The 24,574-nt window shown below is 37.3% G+C and overlaps 1 protein-coding gene across 1 annotated transcript in view; it reads left to right on the top strand.

Moving 5' to 3' along the window:
• Window positions 1–24,574, top strand: part of LOC140142688 (dynein axonemal heavy chain 6-like) — a 115,595-nt gene that overhangs the window by 70,506 nt on the left and 20,515 nt on the right. Inside the window, 18 exon segments of the mRNA XM_072164689.1 lie at window positions 494–721; window positions 1,852–2,073; window positions 2,995–3,142; window positions 6,179–6,336; window positions 9,254–9,385; window positions 10,257–10,428; window positions 11,276–11,571; window positions 11,745–12,056; window positions 13,229–13,597; window positions 15,327–15,481; window positions 15,911–16,091; window positions 16,373–16,608; window positions 17,655–17,900; window positions 18,296–18,533; window positions 19,178–19,480; window positions 20,554–20,739; window positions 22,471–22,643; window positions 23,265–23,445. Of these exon segments, the coding sequence (XP_072020790.1) occupies window positions 494–721; window positions 1,852–2,073; window positions 2,995–3,142; window positions 6,179–6,336; window positions 9,254–9,385; window positions 10,257–10,428; window positions 11,276–11,571; window positions 11,745–12,056; window positions 13,229–13,597; window positions 15,327–15,481; window positions 15,911–16,091; window positions 16,373–16,608; window positions 17,655–17,900; window positions 18,296–18,533; window positions 19,178–19,480; window positions 20,554–20,739; window positions 22,471–22,643; window positions 23,265–23,445 (3,936 nt within the window).

Here is a 24,574-nt window from a genome sequence, read left to right as displayed (position 1 = left end):
TATAATATGGCTTTAAAGCAATAATGTATGATTTGCATAAAGAATATATTGATTCCTTATTATTTCGAGCCAAACAAATGAGGTAAAACAAAGAAATTTATATTTCATACCAGCGCCTACAATGCGTGTATTAGCTCGCCGATGGTACTAATATCATGATTATTGGCGGAGATTCACGCAGCTGGGATGTACAAACAAGACGAACAGCGATATGCACACAGTTTATACGTCGCTGATTCAATGACTCAATGATAAACATGTACACTACGTGTTTAGCCATCACTCAATCGGTGAACTCTGAATAAAACCGGAGATATCCAGATTTAATATAAAACTTAAATTTTACCGTAATTAAAGCACTTCAGGCTTAGTATTTCACATTGTATTTTTGTGCACCACTGGGCATTACAATCATGCAAAAAGTAGAAATTCAAGAAAAATTGAGGGCGTTGGTGTGGAGCATTATCAATCTATATTGCATTGCATATTTCAGGTGGATATCAACAAAGTAACCACCCTCTGCTGTCTACTGGAATCAATGTTATTTGAAGCCAAACCTCTGGATCTGGTTGATGGAGACATGAATAAGAACCACTCTGTCATCTGTACACTCTTTGTCTTCTGTTACTTGTGGGGTATTGGTGGCAATCTGATGGAGAACAGCTGGGACGCCTTTGATTCATTCATCAGGAATCAGTTTGAGGATAACGGAGATGCAAAGGTACGAGTTGTTAAAAAAATTCTGGTTTTAAATTTAATCAAATTGCACTAGGATCCACAGCATGCCCATCTATCAAGGCACAGTTCTTTAACCCAAATACATTTGCACATTCATTAAATGACCAAAACTCATACTCTGCAACTTGAGGTCAAATTTTGCACTATGATTGTTTAATTGAGGTTATTGAACTATGCCATTGGGATGAGGCCATTGTGGTCCATAGTGTTGTAATGTGTGGTTTTGTCATATTTATTCGACCTTAAATAGCCTCCTCTGTTGGTACCTTTGGTTGGAAAAACTTTGTCCTTTGGTCTTATTTAAGTCCTAAGGCACCAGGAAAAACTTTGTCCTTTGGTCTCATTTAAGTCCTAAGGCACCAGGAAAAACTTTGTCCTTTGGTCTCATTTAAGTCCTAAGGCACCAGGAAAAACTTTGTCCTTTGGTCTTATTTAAGTCCTAAGGCACCAGGAAAAACTTTGTGCTTTGGTCTTATTTAAGTCCTAAGGCACCAGGAAAAAATTTGTTTGATCTTTGGATTGACCGTCGATGCCGCTTCTATGCTTGTTATTAATCAGAATTAATGCTAGATTTATGTAAATATCAATACAGGCAAAGCTTCCTGTGTTATCACAATTAACAGGGGGAAACAGACACTTTTGGGCAGGATCGTAAATGGAGAAATAGCCAAAAATCTGCCCGGGTGATTTTTTCACAATTTGGGTTTGTTATTGAATTTGTGATGTTATTAATGTTAAAAATATTGTCTGATAGTTTCAGACCGAATATAATTGGCATCTTGTATTTTTTGAGACATTTTCAAGGTAATTCCTACTCTCAACATTGTCAATAATATTTTTAAAGGCCGATATCTCAATTTCCAATTTTATATTACCATAACTTATGAACTCATTATCTTCGCTTAGGAATGTCCGATTTCATTGGGGAAATGGCGTTATGGAGCAAAATATCTCTATATTTAAGATATGTAAAAACCTCAACATTTATAACCTGCCCAAAAGTGTCTGATTTTGACATGACACGTCACATATGTTCATGCAATCAAGATTTATGCAAATGGTTTATAAGCAAAAACTTCTAGTTTAATTTTTTTGTGTATTTCATACAAACAGCTGTCTCAGACGGACTCACTATGGAACTGCTTCCTGGATATGAAAAACTTCCGCATGGAATTATGGGAGAAGATTGTACCTAACTTCAAGTATGACCCAGAGGTGCCTTTCTTTGATATGTTGGTACCTACCAATGATACCGTACGCTATGGATACCTCATGGAGAAACTACTGACTATTAAGAAACCGGTCCTGTTTACTGGTACTACTGGCGTTGGCAAGGTAAGGTTAAAAAATAAAAAAAAGTTTGTTTCTTGTAGAATTTGTATTTTATTTTTAGAGTCATGATGTATGGTAACATATGCCTTGAATTACTTCATTTTTCATCAAATCAGTGCAGAGTAGGTTAGATGTGAACATTTAACCCCCGGAGCACTACCTGCCGATCTAACATTGCCTCTGATTGGTCAATTATGTGATATCTTAATTCACTTTATCACCAATCAGAATGGCGCTCTGCAAATAATTCACCCCAATTTTTTTGGGTGTGAAATTATTCTAACAATGTTGCTGATTGGTCCAATTGATAATGAAAACTTCTTTTTGACCAATAGGCAGGTAGTAAAGAAGGGTTAACAAAATTATAGATTGATTTTCATAAGATAATTAGTGGTTCATATTGTTTGTAAATAAAATGAATGAAAAAAAATCATTATACAAATTTTTTTCTGAATTTCTCAAATAAAAAAAGGAAATGCGGTAAAATTGGTCTGAAAAACTAAGTGCGTGCAGCCTACTGGAATCAAACCTTTTAAAGCCTGAGATGGCAATTTCTATCATTTTTCTTCACCCAGTCTTTGAACCTTTATTGTAAAAATGGCTAAGAAATGTGAAGCTATTTCCAATACTATACCCATTGAAATCCATACACCCTGTATGGAAGTGATGACCTTCATCTTCCACACAAGGAAAATGAATTTCAAATGGGGTCACCTGAATGGGTGACTATTTAAAATCTGCACCCCCTGTGTGAAAGATGAAGGTCATGTCTTCCATAGGGTGTATGGATTTCAACTTGAATAGCCCATGTCCTTTCTTTTGGTCAGAAATTTTGTTATTAAAGGTCATTGACAAGTCACTTATCATTGATATTTATTTCAATTAAAAAAAACCTGATGCTTATTTTAAATATTTCTCTTTCAGTCTGTGATCACCCGTGCCTTATTAGACAGTGTGAGTGAGAAAGCCAACTATGTACCGGTGCTGTTGAATTTCTCAGCTCAGACAACCAGTATTAGAATACAGGAAATTATTGAATCTAAACTGGAGAAGAAGAGGAAAACTATCCTGGGTAAGGCAGTTATTCTTGACTTGCTTGAAGCCATGAATTTAAGACTTGGTTGAAGGCTTGAATTTAAGGCGGTAATGTGTGACTGATAATAATAATAAACGCCACTGCGCTAATAATGCCCGACATATTATCGATGCAAAGTTATTAATCTCATTCATAACCATCACTTTCATCTCTTCACTTTACAAAATAACACACAATTTTCCTCAAAAATAAACAATGTTTATGTTTTGCCTTTTCAAAAATCGATTGGGCTAAAACAGGATGACCAATAACAGAAGCGGGAATCACAATCTGTGCAAAAATGGTAATGCACAATCGAAATACGGCGGCCAGTGCTCTCGCAATTTGTTAGACGCACAACACAATGCGCGTGGAGGTTACTAATATTAACGCTGACGGCGCGGAGGTACACTGTCGAATATTAGTAACCGCGCTCAGCGTTTGCATTTTGGCAAATAAATAAAAATGATTGGATCGCATGTATTGCGTATATTAATGAGGTTATGAATTCTGATTAATTAGTGGTTAGTTCATTAATAGCAAGCATCGAAGCAGCACTGACGGTCGATCCAAAGATTGAACAAATTTGTTTCTGGTGCCTTATGATTTCCAGGATAATTGTCGTCAACACATCCGCAAATAGATTCATCAGGATTGTCCATTAAAATTATATTAAAATGTTCTCAAACAAATCCAAATAAAGGTGATGTTAACATACCTCAATGACGTTTCGTGCTGTAACACAGCACATTCTCAAATTGAATGACCAGCTTTGACCTTTGACGTCGGCTGCTTCCTGTTGGTAGCTGACGTAGGTCGTGCTGTCAACAACTGATCATAGATGTGCGGAAGGAAGTTAGTTAGTATATAGAAAGAAGACACATACAGATCAATATCTGCACTTCCAATCACATCACCCCTTACAACACAAACTTAGTGTTATCCGAACTCTCATGGACAGAAAAGATAAAGTAGTAACCGAGGAAAAAGACAGAGAGCTTGAGGAGTCAAAAATAAAGGAAGCTCTTACGCGTTGCGGCTACCCGGAGTGGGCCTTTTGTGATGTGCCCTGAGTAATTTAATTTGATGATCTATCTTTGTTTACAAAGTTACATGAGTGATGACATTTTGGGGGAATTCCCCTCTCACATTGAGCAAAACAAGTTGAATCATATCTAATTTGGAATATTTGGAAACCCCTGAGGTTGTAAAATGAAAGTGATGTAATGGAATTCCCCTAAGGAAGTGATGTAATGAGAAAGGTTAATGTTATAATTAAGACTTTGGAATTCCCCAGATTGAACATAATGTGAAGGTAGTAAATGACCCATAATAGAATGGGGTTTTTCCCAGGCTTGATATATAAGAAATGTAAACACAATTATTGTCACAGTTGATAGTGTTGATCTGGGCTATGCTTACAGTCCAATTCCTTCAAAGAAAGGAAATTGCAAACCAGAAATATTTTATGTAGTCAAAGTACTACTATTTACCAGTGTTGTCGGAGAAGATCTAGAATACGTCAAAGAACGTTATTCTTCCAAGAAAGGAATATATATTCTTCTGTCGACTTGCTGAAGTCTGGTGTTTTGATTCAACGCAACTGTCAAAATAAGTGGGGACAACTGCATCGCAGTCCTGCTTCCTGAAGATATTGTGTGAAAGGTGGAAATAGCACCAAGTTTGGAGAAATCAGCGCAAGGAGTTAAATTTGGAGAACTGCGCAAGGAGTTTAATATTGGAGAATGGCGCAAGGAGTAAAGTGAGTTGGAGAACTGCGCAAAGAGTTACGAATGTGTTTGGAGAACGACGCAAGGAGTTTAGTACTTGGGAGAAAGTAACACCATTTTCGTATGAGGATTTTATACGCAAGGATTTATCAATGCAAGTGTACAAAGGACTTTGCTGATTTTCGCAGGACAAGTGAATAAGGATATATTACATCAGTAGTCCAGAACATTGCAAGAACTTTATGATCACCAAGAAGAAGAATGCTGGCTAAGTACTAAATAGATAAAGAGCGATTATATTTGATTATTGTGTATGTGCATTGTTGTCATACATTGTACCAATAATAACGTGCTTTCAATTAAAGACTTAGATTTTGTTAGCATAATCAAACAGTGTATTTGTGTTGTGCATTCGTGTGAGTTCGGGTAAAAGGTGATTTTGGCCTTGAGTCAAGTACGACTCGTAACACTTTAAAAAGGTTCAGGAGCCCAGTAAGCCAAAAGTCATTGACCAATCTCAAACCACCAAAAGTTGTGGCTTTGTGTGCCTCCCTTATAAGCAGGGCTTGTCGGAAAAGACAAGAAGAATTTTCAAAAAACACGGTTACCAAGCGAACTTTAAACCACACAAAACGCTTAGAAATCACCTGGTGCATCCCAAAGATAAACGGGATACCAAAACAACAGCAGATTGCGTGTACGAAATTCCCTGCCTAGGTTGCCCCAAATCCTACATCGGAGAGACTTCCAGACTTTTCGGTACAAGGATGAAAGAACATAAAACTGAATCGGACCTGGCATCAGAAAAACCATATACCAGGGCCCAAAGGAAAACATCTGTCGCCAGCGCCCCTAAGAAATCCGCTCTCACGTACCATGTCGCCGAGGACAATCATGTGATAGGCTGGGAAGAAGCCAAAATAAGAGACATTGAAACTAACAGAAAAAGGAGACACATCAAAGAATCAATATGGATAAGGAAGAGGGGCAGGCAAATACTCTCAACAGGGATTGTGGGAACTACTTCCTTCCGCACATCTATGATCAGTTGTTGACAGCACCACCTACGTCAGCTACCAACAGGAAGCAGCCGACGTCAAAGGTCAAAGCTGGTCATTCAATTTGAGAAAGTGCTGTGTTACAGCACGAAACGTCATTGAGGTATGTTAACATCACCTTTATTTGGATTTGTTTGAGAACATTTTAATATAATGTCGTCAACACAGTTGTAATGATATCAACTCAGAGGTTAAATAAACTACATGTGTAACTATTTTACATATTTTTCTTCTTTTTGAAACAGGTGCCCCAGCAGGTAAGAGAATCATCATCTTTGTTGATGATCTCAACATGCCAAAGCTAGACACGTATGGATCACAGCCTCCAATAGAACTACTGAGACAATACTTGGACTTTGGTGGATTCTATGATAGAGAGAAACTATTCTGGAAGGAAATTCAGGTAAATTTGGATGCCAAATTTATATTATTTATATTTTTTAGGATATCCTGGGGAATTCTACATGCTGACTATTCCCAGATTTATTGCTATTATTAACAAATTCTTACATGATCAAACATGATCAAACATGGGTAGCAAGCATGCCAAAATCGCTTTGTTGGTTTGTTGACTGAATTATTGACATTGGCAGATAAGATTGTATTGCGAATAATCAAAATTATTTGATATCAGAAGGACATTCTTCGTATTCAGAATGCAATTCGATATGTCTTGTGTGCTCTCATTTCCCACAAAAAATACTGTCCAAATGCTCATACCCCATCCCTTAACACCCTACTTAAAAAATTCCAAGATTGGAATTTTTGAAAACATCAAAAGTAGCTCATACTTTGGTATTTTTTTTTTTTATATTGACCAGCTATATTTGCCTATGGGTCATTCCATATGAAATCAAGGAGGCGTCCCACCTGACCCCTTCAGATTTGCTTTATATTGTAGTCATATGTTGTACCTGTAAAAATATTAAAAACCTGCAAATTTGAGGTCTGTAGCTCTTATGGATTTTCTGTGGCAGCCATTTAAAGTTGGAGTAGGGGGTCTAAATTTGGACCCAAAAGTTGCCCTTTAAATAAATTTCATCTTTGGGAGTCTGTGCCTTCTTTATAAAAAAAAGAAAGAGAGGTCTGAAACTTTGTATACACACTAACTGCATGCCCAATTTGTCAAAAAGTAAAAAAAAAAAAATTTCTGTAATTACGGGTTGTGTTAAGTTGTCATTAATTATGCAAGAAAAAATGTAATATTTTGTAAACTGGCAAGTTTAGCCCCCCTAAATTCACACTTTTTGTCAGATTAATTATTTTTTGTTATCACTGATGCTATGTATAGGATAAATACAATGCATATCCAAAAAATTGTGGTCACAACTCATTTACATTTCGAACAGCGCCCTCACGAAGATGAAATTTATTGCAAATTCAACATTTTCAGGGGGCCCAAAGTCGATGTGGTCCACCTTCAAAATTTATAAAACATCACTTTTATATAACTACTAGTCTTAAATTACAACTTTGGTAAGTCCCAGTAATTGTATAGGTTGACTTCATATAAAATGACAAGCTCAAAGTTGACCATTTTCTTATGATTGAATGTAGTGCAAATGTGCCGAATTCGGAAGGCTTGAAAGTCAAATTGGCCACAATATTAAAAATATATGATTAGATGAGTAGTTATTGGTCCTATTTACTTTTATTTCCATTTCATTTTCAATATACAGATTTTCTACGGTAGCCATTTAAAGTTGGTGTAGATGAAAATTAATGCAAATTCACCATTTTCAGGGGGCCCAAAGTCAATGTGGTCAACCTACAAAATTTATAAAACATCACTTTTATATGGCTACTAGTCTTAAATTACAACTTTCCTCAATCCCAGTAATTTTATAGATTGACTTCATATAAAGCGACAAGCCCAAAGTTGACCATTTTCTTATGATTGCATGTACTGCAAATGTGCCGAATTCGGAGGTTAAAAAAGTCAAAATGGCCGCAATATTGAAAATAAATGACTAGATGCGTAGTTATTGGCCCTACTTACTTTTATTTCCATTTTATTTTCAATATTGGGGCCAATTTGACTTTCAAGCCTTCCGATTCGGCACATTTGCACTACATGCAATCATAGGAAAATGGTCAACTTTGGGCTTGTTGTTTTATATGAAGTCAACCTATACAATTACTGGGACTTAGCAAAGGTGTAATTTAAGACTAGTAGTTATATAAAAGTGATGTTTTATAAATTTTGAAGGTGGACCACATCGACTTTGGGCCCCCTGAAAATGTTGAATTTACAATAAATGTCATCTTCGTGAGGGCGCTTGTTCAAATGTAAATGAGTTGTGACCTCAATTTTTGGATATGCATTGTATTTATCCTATATATAGCATCAGTGATAACAAAAAATAATTAATCTGACAAAAAATGTGAATTTAGGGGGGCTCAACTTGCCAGTTTACAAAACATTACATTTTTTCTTGCATATTTAATGACCCCGTGACACAACGCACAATTACAAAAAAAATTTATTTTTTATTTTTTGACAAATTGGGCATTCAGTTAGTGTATATACAAAGTTTCAGACCTCTCTTTCTTTTTATAAAGAAGGCACAGACTCCCAAAGATGAAATTTATTTAAAGGCCAACTTTTGGGTCCAAATTTAGACCCCCATACTCCAACTTTAAATGGCTGCCACCGAAAATCCGTAAGAGCTACAAACCTCAAATTTGCAGGTTTTTAATATTTTTACATGTTCAACATATGACTAAAATATAAAGCAAATCTGAAGGGGTCAGGTGGGGCGACTCCATGATTTCATATGGAGTAACCCCTATATCTCAAATTGAGAAAAACTGATATTTCTCTTTTTGTATCTGAACTCAAAATGGCGATTCCATTTGAAATCCACACTACCCCTGTGGAAGATTTTGAAAATATGTTCCCCAGAGGGAGTATGAATTTTAAATGGAATTAGCACATTAAACAGCTCCATTTGAAACTTGCCCTCCCTCTATGGAAGATTCAGGTCAAATCGTTCTCAGTGGGTGTATGAAATTCAAATGGAGCTGCCTAATGTGCTAATTCCATTTAAAATTCATACTCCCTTTGGGGAACGTATTTCCAAAATCTTCCACAGGGGTAGTGTGGATTTCAAATGGAATCACCCAGTAGATATGATAATTTGTACATGTGTGAGACTCCGATATAAGCCAGAGCCAAAGCGTGTAAGTTTTGTTTCTATATATATATACTGTGTACTAGGGGTAGGGAAATCTTACCCTCTCCCCAACCCTGGTTATATCATTTTGTAGTATTATGCAGCCATTTAATGAAAATATTTTGTTTATCTTTTTTTGTGTAGGATGTGACCCTGGCAGCAGCATGTGCGCCCCCAGGTGGTGGTCGTAATCCAGTCACTCCTCGGTTTATGCGTCATTTCAGCATGTTCTGTGTACCCACTGCATCTGATCATAGTCTGAAACACATCTTCAGGGTAAGCTATGACAACAAGATTCCTTAGTTATGTGTATGTGTATTTCTTCAAAACAAAGTGAAACAATTTTATGTAGCTAGCTGGTCTAGCTACATAACTTAAAAAGGTAAAGGTAAAGGAGACGATCCTGTTTAAACAGTGATCAGAGTGCCCATCTCTCTTTTATTGGCGATTGGGCCAGACTCCTCCATGTAATGTTGCTATAGGGGATCCCTACACCTCCTCCATAGCGAGTCTGTTACCTTCCCAGCATTTAAGAATGCCGGTACCCATTTATAAACCTGGGTGGAGAGGAGTAATCGAGATAAAGTGCCTTACTCAAGGGCACAACACGATGGCGTCGCCGGGGCTCGGCCACCGTGTACATAACTTACTCTTTTTTGGAAAAGCACAAAAAAATGAACAAAAAACAACAGAAACCACAAACCTCATATATAAAAGATCAATCTCTACAGGGACCTAGGGAATGTAACTAAGATAGTGCTATGATCAGTTTCAGGCCAAAATATTCCTTTTTACATGGATTTTGCTTTACATGGCTAAAAACAATGTAGACTGTGTTGAAAATTGAGATTGGGATCTATATGACAGACACAATAATTTTATTTGATGTGTCTTGATTTTGATCACTTTAATTTTGATTATGACACTTGAAAAATGTAAATAATGTAAGTTCTTCGAAAGTGCTCCAGGTAAGCGAAATAAACAAGTAGTGAAGTTTAATTTAATTACTTTTCTTTTTAATGTAAAATGTTCTGGAATTGTGTGTTTGTTTTATCGAATGCTTGCTGGATTTAATTAACTCACATCATTCCATATAGTTTGTTATTTCTATTGTTGTGTGTAATGTGTCCATATCGTTGTTTTCCAGGCTATCATTAATGGGTTCCTGCATGAATTTACGCCTGCTGTGAAAGGCGCTGCTGATGGCATTGTAGGGGCTGCTGTAGAGATCTATGGACGTATGAGCACTGACCTGCTGCCTACACCAGCTAAATCACATTATGTGTTCAACTTGAGAGATCTGTCAAAATGTGTTCAAGGTAGGAGTCATGATAATATGTAGATCACAGATTCAAACCACAGCAGCTGAAGAGAGTATCCCATCATGCATTGCAGTGTATCTGCTTGCTCCAGAGCAAATGTTTGCAAAAAATATGTTAAGTCGCTTAGATTTTGAGATTTATGGCTAGTTTCACAATTGTTTAGAGGTCATATTTTTGACATTTTCAAACAAATGTCTAGGCACCCCTGATTTAAGTGAGTAATTGAAAGTGAGGAATTTTATGTACATTTTCAATGGCACATGCATTTCTATTATTGTACTGCAATGCATGTTGGGACAGTCCTCTCAGCTGCTGTGGATTCAAACATATTAAGAAAGTGAACAAGTACATTTTACTTGATAGCAAAGCTTGGGTAGCACTAACTTGTTATAAGTTGCAGGAAAAAAATGAGAATGTGACTTTTTTTCAAAATTTGCAGTCATTGGGTTCTAATCTGTGTTGTATATCGTCATTTGGCAGGAAAAACCTCCTTTGGCCCGCGAACATGTTTAAAGCAAAACCTTTTATGTAACCTGTTAGCAGTTTTGTTTAAAACATGTTCAGGGGCCAAAAGCACATAGGAGGATTTTCCTGCCCAACAACGATGATTTTCAAATTGATAGACAATTGGGTAACTTCCATTTGAAATATTTCATTTATGAAAGATATGGCTAAAGCCACATACAGGGGCAGTATGGGCTTCAAAATAATAACTAGTAATATTATTCCTAGCCAATTCCACTAAAAGAACACTCCATCCAAAGTCATGTCATTCATATTGGGTGTATGGAAGTGGAATAGTCCAAGTTTACCAACCTGTTTCATGTGTTTATGTTATGACCAGGTGTGCTGCAAGCTGACCCAGGTGTTATCCGTGACCAAAACGGCATCTTCCGTCTCTTCTGTCACGAATGCCAGCGCGTCTTCCACGACCGTCTCATCAATAACGAAGACAAGACGTACTTCAATGAGATCCTTGCCGAGATGGCCAGCAAGCATTTTGGTGTTAATATTGATCCCATAAGCTTTGCTACCAATCCAATTATCTTTGGTGATTTCATGAAGATGGGAGCTGAGGCTGAGGATCGGTTCTATGAAGATATCATCAACATGGAGAAACTAAAGAACATTCTCCAGGATGTAAGTAATGAGGAATTATTACATATATGTGACCGTACACCACGAATGAGCTGTAAATTCGGCCCCCGGTCATTTCTGTTTCATTTCTGTTTTATTTCATGTTTAGAAAATACTGTATAACTTGTCAAACTGTAAATTATGTTTTTGTTTCACATTACCTTACCTTTATGCAGTACTTGGATGACTATAACATGAGTTCGTCAAAAGAGATGAAATTGGTCTTCTTCTTAGACGCTATTCAACACATTGCCAGAATCATCCGTATGATCCGTCAAGAACGTGGTAACGCCCTTCTGGTAGGCGTCGGTGGTACCGGCAAACAGTCTCTGACACGACTTGCTTCACACATATGTGGCTATAAGTGTTTCCAGATAGAATTATCTCGAGGGTATAACTATGACTCCTTCCATGAGGATTTGAAGAAGCTGTATGAGATTGCTGGGGTACAGAATCAGAATACGGTGTTCCTCTTCACTGATACGCAGGTAGGTCAACAATTTGAGAGGACCCACAACTAATTCATTCATTTTACAGCCGAGTTGTTGTGTGCATCTCATCACAAGTTCAGAGTAACCCCATGTTGGATTTTGCAGCAGCAGATTTGAATCAGTGCCTTTATGCAGTTGCATCACCAAAGTACGGAGAAATCACATTTCTAGGTGTGTACATATGCCCACGCCGGATCAAGTTAGCGTGTGTGATTCATATCTGCCATTGCGAAATCCAACATGGTGTTACTCTCAACTTGAGATGAGACACACTATTTTTGATAGTGGCTATACCTTCTAGCTGTTACTTGAAATAGACTTAAATTATTCCAAAAATGTTTAGACTGCTGAATCAAATACAACACAAGATTCAACTAACTTGTAGGCAAACGTTATAAATGGTCATAAAACTATAAATTGTGGTTATTTCAAGAGGATCTTATGTTATATTTGGGAGAAGCAGGCTTTCCAATAAACATCAAAACTGATGGATACCAATCATTTTGATACAGCCTGTAGATGATGTGAAGCTGAGGATAGCATCACATCACTACTGAGTATCAACTGACAAAATGTGATCCTCTATGGTAATGAGCTATGCAATGATGGAAATAAAGCAGACGATATGAACAAAATTGTGTACATCCATATCAGAAGGATGCACTTGTCAGCTGCTACATATATCTCTTTTTACATAATAGCTAGGAATAAATATCAGACTCATCTCAAGTGGAGGTCATTTCCAATCATCTCCAAGTCACATGGTTTAGGAATGTTCTGTATTCCTAAATCATGTGATGTGAGGATGATTTGAAGTGACCTTCACTTGTAGAAGAGTCTGTTATTTATTTTTAGCTATTGTGTGAAAAGAGACACACGTAGCAGCCGACAAGTGCATCCTTTTGATATGGATGTACACAAATGTCTTCTCTCATCTTTTCTAAATGTTCAAAGTTTGTATCTCTTAAGATTCCTAGGTGTTGAGGTTTCCCTTCTGTCTGTTCTGACGTTGATTAAAAAACATGATCCTTAGATACCAGGGCACATCCTCTTTGGGCAGCCGCATAAGCAATGTTGTGCTATATTATATTAGAAGGATTGAATTGAGACTTATAATAAATTTCATTATAATGCAATCTTATCATTAAATATGATTTTTTCTTTTCAAGATTGTTGTTGAAGAATTCTTAGAGGACATCAACAACATCCTCAACTCCGGCGAGGTGCCCAACCTATTCGCAGCAGACGAATACGAGCGTGTCGTCATCGGTTGCCGAGCAGCGGCGAAGGAAGCCGGTGTCCCAGAAGGCAACAGGGATGAAATCTTCAACTTCTTCATCAACAGAGTGCGTGCTAATCTGCATATAGTGCTGTGTATGAGTCCTGTGGGTGATGCGTTCAGGTCTAGATGTCGTATGTTCCCGTCACTGGTGAATTGCTGTACTATTGATTGGTTTATTGAGTGGCCTAAGGAAGCTTTGCTGTCTGTGTCTCAGACTTTCTTCCAGCAGGTGGATCTGGGAGCAGACGAAATGAAGGTAAATTAATTAGGGTGTCTCAAAATCTGTCATATAATGATATCAGGCATTTAAGGCTATTTCATTTAAAATCCACACTACCCCAGTGGAAGATTTAGCTTAAGTCTTCCACAGAGGGAGTATGAGTTTTGAATAGAATAGACAATTGAGTAACTTCCATTTCAAATACTCACTCCAGTTGTGGAAAATATAGTAAAGCCATAATACAGAGGGAGTATGGGTTTGAAAATGATTAACCACAACCAATTAAATTTGAAAAACATACTCCCCCTGTTGAAGATATTTCCAAAATCTTCCACAGGGGTAGTGTGGATTTCAACTGGAATAGCCCATTTCAGGTAGAATACAGTATATTGTTCCTGATCTCCTCAAGCAAATTCAATAAAGAGACTAACTAAGAGAATCTCAGTAAGGCAAGTTTTGCTCTGATCTATGAGAACCATTTGGTGGCTGTAATTTAATCTGCCCAAATTGTGTCTTGTGATGGTGAAGTTGTAATATTGTCCTCATTTTTGCACATGTCGTATTTTAATCGAAGCTGTAGATTACAACTTCTGTGTCAAGATGATAATATTATTGTCTTAGATTTACATATTCAGATTGATTTTGTGATTGTAATAAAAAATACCAAAAAGCCTGTGAAGTTGAGTTAATATTAGTTGAGATTAAACCTAAGTCAGGAAGATGCTTTTTTAAAGTGTACAATATCATATGCATTAGGTGTTATGTAATGTGTTACATGTTGGTAGGTTCTGAATCGGAGAAGAAACTTACACATCCCCCAGTGCCCAGTGCCTTTCTTCCCTGTACTGATTAGCTGTTCGGTGCAATATGGGTCAATAGTAATAAGAAATCCCTCTATTGCAAGATGTGTCTGAAATAGGTAACAGAATTAAGTATTAATTGATCTCCTCCTAACTGCATAGTGTGGAGTCAGTGAGCATGTGAATTAGAGAATAAAGGTATTGTTTTAGCCACTGGAGTGCATCTATCGTCTCATATAACACGGGCGACATCATTATTTTAAGTAAAACAACGAGGCGAAGCCGAGTTGTTTTACGCCAAAAAACTAATGATGTCGTCCGTGTTATACTGAGACGATAGATGCACGACAGCTGCTAAAAACAATACCTTTATTCTCATTCTTAAACACTTCAATGCAAATATAAATATCATAAGTATTACAAATTTTAATCAAACCAAATCCTACATTTTTGATACAAGGAACTACCTAGGGCTTAAAATCGATCAGTCCTGTTGTTGCTATGCGCCTGCCATTGGTTCAAATAGCGAGTACGCGTATCGCGTTGATGCACACCCGCTGACCCGTGTGATATTGTGTCATATCACACGGGTAAGAACCAATAAGATTGCAGGAACGTTCTCAAGTGTTTAAGAATTGATTATAATACCTGTACCAAAATAAAGATTATTCCAAACAGTTGTGGAATGTATAAAAGATGTATTTTGTGTCTTTATCAACCCATGTTGCACTGAATAACAATGCAATACAGGGAAGAAATGCATGATGGCAAGTCTAAGATATCTTTTCTGGTTTTGAATGCTCAAGAAACAGGTGTTCTGTACTTAACAAATCCATCAGACCTATCAGGTGGTTAGGATAGCTGATGTTTCATGGGAATCTTTTTAATACACCCTTTCTAGCCTCATTTGTATAAAATGATAGGTGTGTTTTTACTGATAACTTTATTATCATCTCAATCTCCAGGGCAAGATAGCTGAGATGTGTGTAGAGATCCACACTAGTGTTAGTACTATGGCTGAACGCTACTATGCAGAGTTGAGGCGTCGTTATTACACCACACCTACAAGCTACTTGGAACTTATCAATCTCTATTTGTCTATGCTGGCAGAAAAGAGAAAGTAAGTTTTTATTTCTAAACTCTTTTAAGTTTGGTGGTGCAGTATCAAATTGCATAATGTAAAGTTAAATATGCAGATCCTTGCACACACATGTACAAGGGCGGTATGCTGGCATGCTTGTGGCGCAACCGTGAAAAAGGATTGACGTCATTACCGAACTTAAGGTGGATCAAAGTATAGGAGTTGACTTTATGCACAAGAATAGCGTTTACTTTATTAATCATATAAAGATAATTATTTACTGAATTACACCAATATAAATCTCATGACATGTATCTACTTTTGAGTTTGCAAATCCAAATAATTAAGAGAAAAAATCTACCAACAACAGCAACATTCTTCATATGTTTTGTTGGTTAAATTATGAGAAAATTTTGTGTTACTTTGATAAATTACATTCCTCTTTCAATTTTTGAAATATTTTCCCAGACAATTGGTAGATGCCAAGAATCGTGTCAAGAACGGTCTGATGAAATTGCTGGAGACAAATGACATTGTAGCAGAGCTGAAGATTTCCTTGACTGCATTGGAACCAGAATTGAAGCAGAAGTCAGCAAATACAGAAGCTTTGATGGAGAGGCTGGCTGTGGATCAAGAAAAAGCTGATCAGGTAACGGCCTAGTCCATCTAGCGTCCACACTCCTTGTGTAGAAGATTTTGGAAATGAGTGTGAATTTCAAATGCAAAGAACATTAGGCAGCTCCATTTGAATTTCATACACCCTCTGAGAAAGATTCAAACTGAATCGTCCACAGAGGGAGGGTGAGTTTCAAATAGACTTGGTAACATTAGTAAGTTTGCAAAGTCAACATGAGCACTAATAAGGAATGAGCTATACGAAGGTTAAATTTAGATGATGTTAATCTCATTTGTTGTTTCTATTTCACATAGGTACGAAAAGTTGTGTTAGAAGATGAAGCATCAGCCAAGGTGAAGGCTGAGGAGACTCAGGCCATAGCAGACGATGCTCAGAGGGATCTTGATGAAGCTCTACCTGCATTGGAGTCTGCTCAGAAAGCTTTAGATTCACTGGATAAGAATGATGTTGGTGAACTCAAAGTGTTTAATAAACCACCAGATATGGTCATGACTGTGATGGAGACCATCTGTATTTTGCTGGGAGCCAAGTGAGTTGAAAATTATTTTCGAGTACTGTATATTTATTTATTTATTTATTATTCATTAGGCATTTCAACAAAAATATACAGCAAAATTAGACCAGCAAGCAAGGGCTGCCAGGGCCCAACAAAAGTGGCAAATAAAGCACTGACATCTAAAAGATGAGTGGACCCCACCCTTGCAAGCTGGTCATGAAAATAAACAAAGTATTGCACTATAAATACACATAAAAATTACAAAGATTATTAACACATTAAAAGTACAAAATTTTTTTAAAAACAGCACTATGTTAAAATAAGTAATGAGGGCATGGTGGCGCAGTGATAAAGACTTCAACTTTAAAGTACAAATAATGGAACTTTTGTCACATAATATCATTGTTACAGCATGAATTTCATGAATATACCAACATGAAATCACAAAAAAATACTGTATATATATATGGTAGCTCGAGGGGGGGGGGGGGTCGAATCCCCGCAGTACCAACTTGCCTCACCCAACCCAGGTGTAATGGGGAACTGTTAGGGGATAAATAAAATACAATCTTAAGTGCTGAGAGTATGCTTTGGTTAGGCACTTGTTGGTTATACTTGACCAAGGTGAAGTACTTGTTAAATCACAAACAAGTTCATATTTGTGTACTGATAAATTTACGACGTAACCGCTACTTGTAAAATTCACTAAAAAACCCTTTGGAAAATTATCACCTCTATAGACGGTCACTTTATCCTGTCCATTTTGCTTGCAAGTTATTCATAACAATATGTTGTAACCTTGATGTGAAGCCTCAGCTTTGCAAGATATTTGTGATAATATGAAACAAAACTACTGAAAACACTTGGCAATCTTGAGAATTTTCCTGTTTAAACAGGAATTTATGTTATTTTGTTAACTAATGTCCATTTTCTGCAAATAACATTTTGTTGCAAAGATACATCATATATTGTAAACAGCAAACAATATCCAGTTAAACAAACAAATATATTATGCAACAATTGATAAATGTTTCATAATATGAAAATGCTGTAATTCCCATGTTATCTATTTGCTACAGAACTGATTGGCCAACAGCAAAGGGTCTTCTCAGTGACCCTAACTTCCTGAAGCGTCTGATGGACTACGACAAAGACAACATCCCAGATTCCATACTAAGGAAGCTTAAGAAGTACATAGAAAACCCTAAGTTTGTTCCAGAGATTGTGGAGAAGACGTCCAAGGCTTGCAAGTCTATGTGTATGTGGGTGAGAGCCATGGATTTGTATTCTAAGGTGTTCAGGACTGTGGAACCAAAGAAGAAAAAGTGAGTTGTTCTTATGTCATTCATTTCAAGTACTTCCTTACATTACGGCTTACAATCATGTGCAACTGTCCATGGGACACTTGTTGATATTTCATTGATATATAATTTCAGTCTATTTCAAACCCCTCCAACAACCAATGTTTAGTTGGAGCAAATGTAGCACACTTTTTAAATGAAGAATTAAGTGCTCAGATAGGGACATTTTCACTTTTTTGTGGGACCTGAGATCATATTAGACATACCAAATTGCATTTTGAATACAAGGAATGTCCTTCGTATGGCAATTTTTTGATTTCTTGAAATTCGTGATATAATACATATTTTATGGCAAATTATTAAAAATTGACATTTTTGACATTTATAAAATTGAACAAATTAAAATATTTGTGTTTTAGGTTGAGAGAAGCTGAGAGTGAATTAGCAGCAACCATGTCAGTGCTGAAAGAAAAGCAAGACAAGTTGGCTGGTGTAGAGGCACAGATAGCAGAGTTAGTAGCCACTTTTGATGCTAGTGTAGCAGAGAAGGAAGCATTGACAAAGAGTATGGCTCAGACCGCTGCTAGACTCAAACGAGCTGGCAAGCTGACGACTGCCCTGGGAGATGAACAGGGAAGATGGGAACAGAGTGTTAAGGTAAGGAAAAACCTGGGGAGTTTCTTCATTAAGTTTTGCATTGTCAATCAGGAAAGGATCATATCACCCCGTTCAATGTTGCAACCTATTGATTTGGCCATGCCCCCATAAAGATACCCAACATCTATTTGTAGGGGAAAAGGGAGGGTTGTAGTAGTAGGAAAATGCTCAGACTTCACACCAAAAAAAGCAAAATTTTAGAATATCAAATGTAACAGAAACGAAAGTATGGTTTAAAACTGGTTTACTTTTACACAAATGTTCCAACACTTTGACTGGGACTACCACATTGCAAAAATAGTTCCATATTGTTAACACTATACTATTCAGCAAATTACTTCAGCGGTGTCCGTCTGCTCTGTCTGATTATCGCGTAAAAAGAACTAGGTCACACGATGCTACGCAGTTTGACTAGCGAATGAGGTGCCGATGTAAAGATGATGTGATTCAATTAGCCAATCAGAACCTCACTTCCATATACGCCATAAATTGCACCAAATTGGCAGACCGCTGAAGTACTGTGCTGAAAACTATAGTTGCATTTTCCCTAAAAATATTTAACCTCAACATCTCATTTGTCCCCTCTACTTTTAACCATTTTTTGTAGGTAATACTTTTAAAAACTGTGTTTTATATCACTCCAGGACTTTGAAAAGGAAATTGACGCTGTCGTTGGCAACGTCTTCATCGCTGCTGCCTGTGTGGCTTATTACGGTGCCTTCACAAGCTCATACAGAAATGAACTCGTCAACAACTGGACCCAAAGATGTCAGGAGTTAGAGATTCCCGTCACAGATGATATGAGTCTGGTGAAGATTCTTGGAGATCAGTTTGAAATCCGGCAGTGGAATGCCGATGGTCTGCCAAGAGATGCTGTATCGACGGAGAATGCATTGTTGGTGACTAGAGGCAGAAGATGGCCACTTATGATAGATCCTCAGGATCAGGTAGGGTTGCAACATAATGATGCTAGTGTTAAAATCCACACTCCCCCCTGTGGAAGATGTGACCTTAAATCTTTCCACAGGGTGTGTAGATTTCAAATGAAGTCGCCTATACAGGTAACCCTGTTTGAAATTCACATTAATTTCATGCCTTCCATATAGGGGTGCATGGATTTCAACCGGAATAGCCCATTTTTTATGTTAAATAAGATAGACCACAGTAGATCTATAAAAAGTATTATATACCTCATATATAGATTCCTGTCATCTGATTGGTTGAAAGTGCAGTCATTGAATTAACTATGCCCGCAAAATGAACTATGGACCGGTCCATGGAAATGAACTATGGACCGGTCACGCGCGTCAGGATCAAACTGCGCGTTTTTCCCAGCGTAAAATGATATTACGCACGCGTTAATGTTTTCACGCGTTACGCAGAAATCGCAGATTGTAATCTGTGTGCCGTTCGCATTGAAACTATTAATTTCTCTTCTCAAAATCGATGCTTTTAACCAAACAGATGACAAGAATCTTAAGATTTGGTATATAAAACAAATATTGACTGCTTTTTATTAGGGAATGGTTAAAATTATAGGCCCGGTGATCTCAAAACCATGACTATGCCCTCGGCTACGCCTCGGGCATAGTCATGGTTTTGAGATCACCTTGGGCCTATAATTTTAACCATGCCCCTCATAGCAGTCAATATTTGTATAATATGAAGTCTTCTATATTTCACTTTGGAGTTTGAGAAATCCGTCTGTAATATTGTACCATTGGATGTATTGGTAGAACAACCTTGGCCATTCAGTTTGTGTCGGCAAATCATAGAAAAAGGGCAGTGTGCTCAACTGTGGTGAGCAAAAGTAACATTCAGAAGCTTGCTTTGGAGAATCTTATGTTTGGAATGAGTACATTTTGCTCTAATATTTGATCAGTGCTGCAGATAGACATATCCAAAAAATAGTAACAAACAATATAGATTGTGTGGGTTACAGCGTACAACAGTTGCAGAAATATTACTGATAAGAGATAAGGTAACATTTCATGAAACAAAAATGATATTTTTTCCACAGGCAAATCGATGGATCCGTAATCGGGAGGCCAGAAATGGTTTGAAAGTTGTGAAGCTAACAGACGCTAACTTTTTGAGGACTCTTGAGAACGGTATCCGTGTAGGTCAGCCGGTACTGCTGGAGGAAGTAGAGGAGACTTTAGACCCAGCATTGGAACCAATCCTCCTCAAACAAACATTTGTACAGGTAGGTTTTATTCTCTTTTTTTTCTAGTTTTAAGGAGGAGATGCTTGGTGGTAAACTATAATTCGATAATTATGTTAGATTTTTGTCTCTCCTGATAAGGCAGGAGACTATATAATCACTTTTCCGTGTGTGTGGGGGTGTGTGTGTGCGTGTGTGACAAATTTGATTAAAGTTTTGGTTTTCGCCTATTATCTCGGAGACTAGGAGTCGCACGTTTCTCAAACTTGGTGGGTGGGTGCATCTTGACCCGAGACAAAACCGGTCGTATGGGCATGAAACTTGGTAGGTACAGTCAACATTTCAAGTCAAATTTTTTGAAGGTCATTTCAAGGTCACCAGGGGTCATCTGAGGTCAAATTAGTAAAACTGTCGGATGGGCATGAAACTTGGTGGGTACAGTCAACATTTAAAGCCAAATTTTTGGAAGGTCATTTCGGGGTCACCCGGGGTCATCTGAGGTCAAATTAGTAAAAACTATCGGATGTGCATGAAACTTGGTGGGTACAGTCAACATTTAAAGCCAAATTTTTGGAAGGTCATTTTGGGGTCACCAGGGTCATCTGAGGTCAAATTAGTAAAAACTATCGGATGTGCATGAAACTTGGTGGGTACAGTCAACATTTAAAGCCAAATTTTTGGAAGGTCATTTCGAGGTCACCAGGGGTCATCTGAGGTCAAATTAGTAAAACTGTCGATGGACATGAAACTTGGTGGGTACAGTCAACATTTAAAGCCAAATTTTTGGAAGATCATTTCGAGGCCACCAGGGGTCATCTGAGGTCAAATTAGTAAAAACTGTCGTGTGGGTATGAAACTTGAAACTTAGTGGATACAGTCAACATTTAGAGCCAAAGTTTTGGAAGGTCATTTCAGGGTCACCAGGGGTCAAATTAGTAAAAACTGTTGCATGGGCATGAAACTTGGTGGGCACAGTCACCATCAGCCAGATAATCGTGCCTAGTCGATAACCGCCAAATTCATTTACCTCTACCAAAAGTAATCACGAAAGCAGGCGAGACTCGTGGTTCGAGAACCGCCTTGTCTTAATAGTAACAACACACCTATGTGAGTGTTCATCGAAGTTGGATTTATACATGGATTTTGCGTACACAATTTCTCCTATTTTGTCAAACTGTTTGACATGACTTGTGTGATAGAAGAATCCACAGACATTGTGGTCTTGGTTGATTTTCCTGATCTCCGATCTTACTACAAGGATTCTACAGTTTTGGGATTTTTGTCAATACATTTACATTTGTTCATTGCTAAATAGGGTGTTATGAGACGTATTGATTAATATATATATTTTTTGAATCATCTTAAAATGTATATATTGCACTGGGAAATATATTTTGTGCCCTTTTTTTCTGTAACAGTACTGCATGGGTGCAAGTAAGAGCTAAAATCGTACCTCATGGTAGGGGAAATATAGTGCATTCAACGTCTGGGCAGTGTTGCCATCACATGTCTGTTTTTGCTTATGACAGTGGCTGCTGCCGTATTGAAATGATGTTGGCCACCGTCTTCTGGCTAGAAATGTTGAAATAGTAATAAAAAATAGTAAAAAAGTGACTCTGCAGCATTAACTGTCAAAAAATTTGTCTTCTGAGTTGTATCTTCCTCATCTTACAGCTGAACTCATTCAATTCATTCCATTTCATTTTAGTACAACTCAAGTCAACTTAAGTTCAGTTTATTTAATCGTTTTCCTATTCTGCATTTACACCATAGGGCGGTCGTCTGTTGATAAGACTCGGAGACAGTGACATAGACTATGACAAGAATTTCCGTTTCTACATGACAACTAAGATGGCCAACCCTCACTACCTACCAGAAGTATGCATCAAAGTCACTATCATTAACTTTACTGTCACCAAATCTGGATTGGAAGATCAGTTACTCAGGTATGAAATGTCATGGAAAAAATATCTAGAATATCCTTTCTTTATGAAACCATAATCCTAACATAATCAAATTTCTCTTAAAAATGCACATTCACTGATTTTTGCGGATAAACATGATCTCTGACATACTTATTGCTCATGTTAATTAAATTAGATATAAAAGTTATGCTTCATACTATTTCAATTTTAATATTACTTCAAACTCCGTATTGACTATGCATTTATGTCTGAAGTTTAAAATTCTTTATGTCATATTATGACCATTTGTGTATATCCATATAAAAAGGATGCACTTGTCAGCTGCTACATGTGTCTCATTTTACATAATAGTTAGGAATAAATACCAGACTCATCTCAAGTGGAGGTCATTTCTAATAATCCCCAAGACACATGGTTTAGAAATACAGAGAACATTACTAAATCATATGACATGGGGATGATTTGAAGTGACCTCCACTTGAGATGAGTCAGGTTTTTATTCCCAGCTATTATGTAGCACCCTTTTGGATGTACACATAATATGTGCTTCTAACTGGCACAATCCAGTATTGGAAATCAAAATTGATGTCTCGAGCATCCTGTTTCAGCAAAATTTTAAACTGTTTCTTTGTCTTCTGACAGTGATGTCGTCCGTCTTGAGAGACCCGATCTGGAGGAGCAAAGAAACCAGTTGATTGTGAAAATCAACGCTGACAAGAACCAGTTGAAGGCCATTGAGGATCGTATACTGAAGCTTCTGTTTGAATCAGAAGGAAATATCCTGGATAATGAGGAACTGATTAACACACTGAATGAATCAAAGGTGAGATGGGCATTAAATGTTTGGTAACTCAAAAATGATCGGAAGCTCGTGGGTTCGATTCCCATGCCGGCACATTCCCTTGCTTTTTTTTTTCAAGTTGGGTTGTGTGCCGGTCGGGATTTGTATTTTGTTGTTGCCATGTTTAGTTCTCGCGTTTCACAATACGATGCACAGCCTGCGGTTGCTTTTGGTAGTCAAATTTTTGACTCCAGAGTCGACATCGATGTTCTAGCTGCTATTGAATTTTCACGCGAGTGTGATAATAAATAGAATGTGATCAATAGATAGAAAATGGATCTACTATAATTGTAAATTGTTGTTTTAGTGTGCATTCGCATGTAACATCATTATAGTGACATTTTAAAAAACCCACAATGATGTATGTTCCTGTATTGTATTCGTATTACGTGGGCTTTGGATGTTGACATTTTCTCATGATGCACTGCGTATTTTGGCCTCGACCCAGCGACCACAGAAGGCGCATCGTATTGTGAAACCCAAGAATTGTTACACTTTGACAGTATGTGCATACACCTGATACAAGACATTTTGATAAATCCTTCATGAAAGTAATATAAGTTCTGGTTTGTGGTAGAATAATTTAATATGACTTATTTATGTTACTTACATATTATGTTTTGAGTGATAATTTTGTACTAATCTGTTCAAATGTTTAGTTAATTGCTGTGAATTGACACTTGCTAGAGTATCGATAGTGCAGCCCTCTGATAAGGACCTCTTTGGGGAAAGATTAAATGGACATTCCAGTTGAAATCCACACACCCCCTATGGAAGACATGACCTTAATCTTCCACACAGGGAGTGTGAATTTTAAATGGAGTTACCTAAATGGGTGAATCCATCTGAAATCTACATCCCCTGTGTGGGAGATTAAGGTCATGTCTTCCATAGGGGTGTAAGGATTTCATCTGCAAAAGCTCAATCCTACTCATGTCTATGGTACCGACCTAGAGTACCAAGTAGTTTGAAATAGAATCATCAGTTAGGGCACAAACTTTTAACAACTGCCTATTTTGAAGGATGAAACAGCAGCAAGTTAAACTCAAATCAACATCACAATGAGAGCAAATGTTTTTCTTAGTGTTTTAATTTCTTTTTCTATTGCCTT

This window comes from Amphiura filiformis, chromosome 20 (genome assembly GCF_039555335.1).
Source record: "Amphiura filiformis chromosome 20, Afil_fr2py, whole genome shotgun sequence".
NCBI lineage: Eukaryota > Metazoa > Echinodermata > Ophiuroidea > Amphilepidida > Amphiuridae > Amphiura > Amphiura filiformis.
This window is presented reverse-complemented; position numbering and strand designations above follow the sequence as displayed.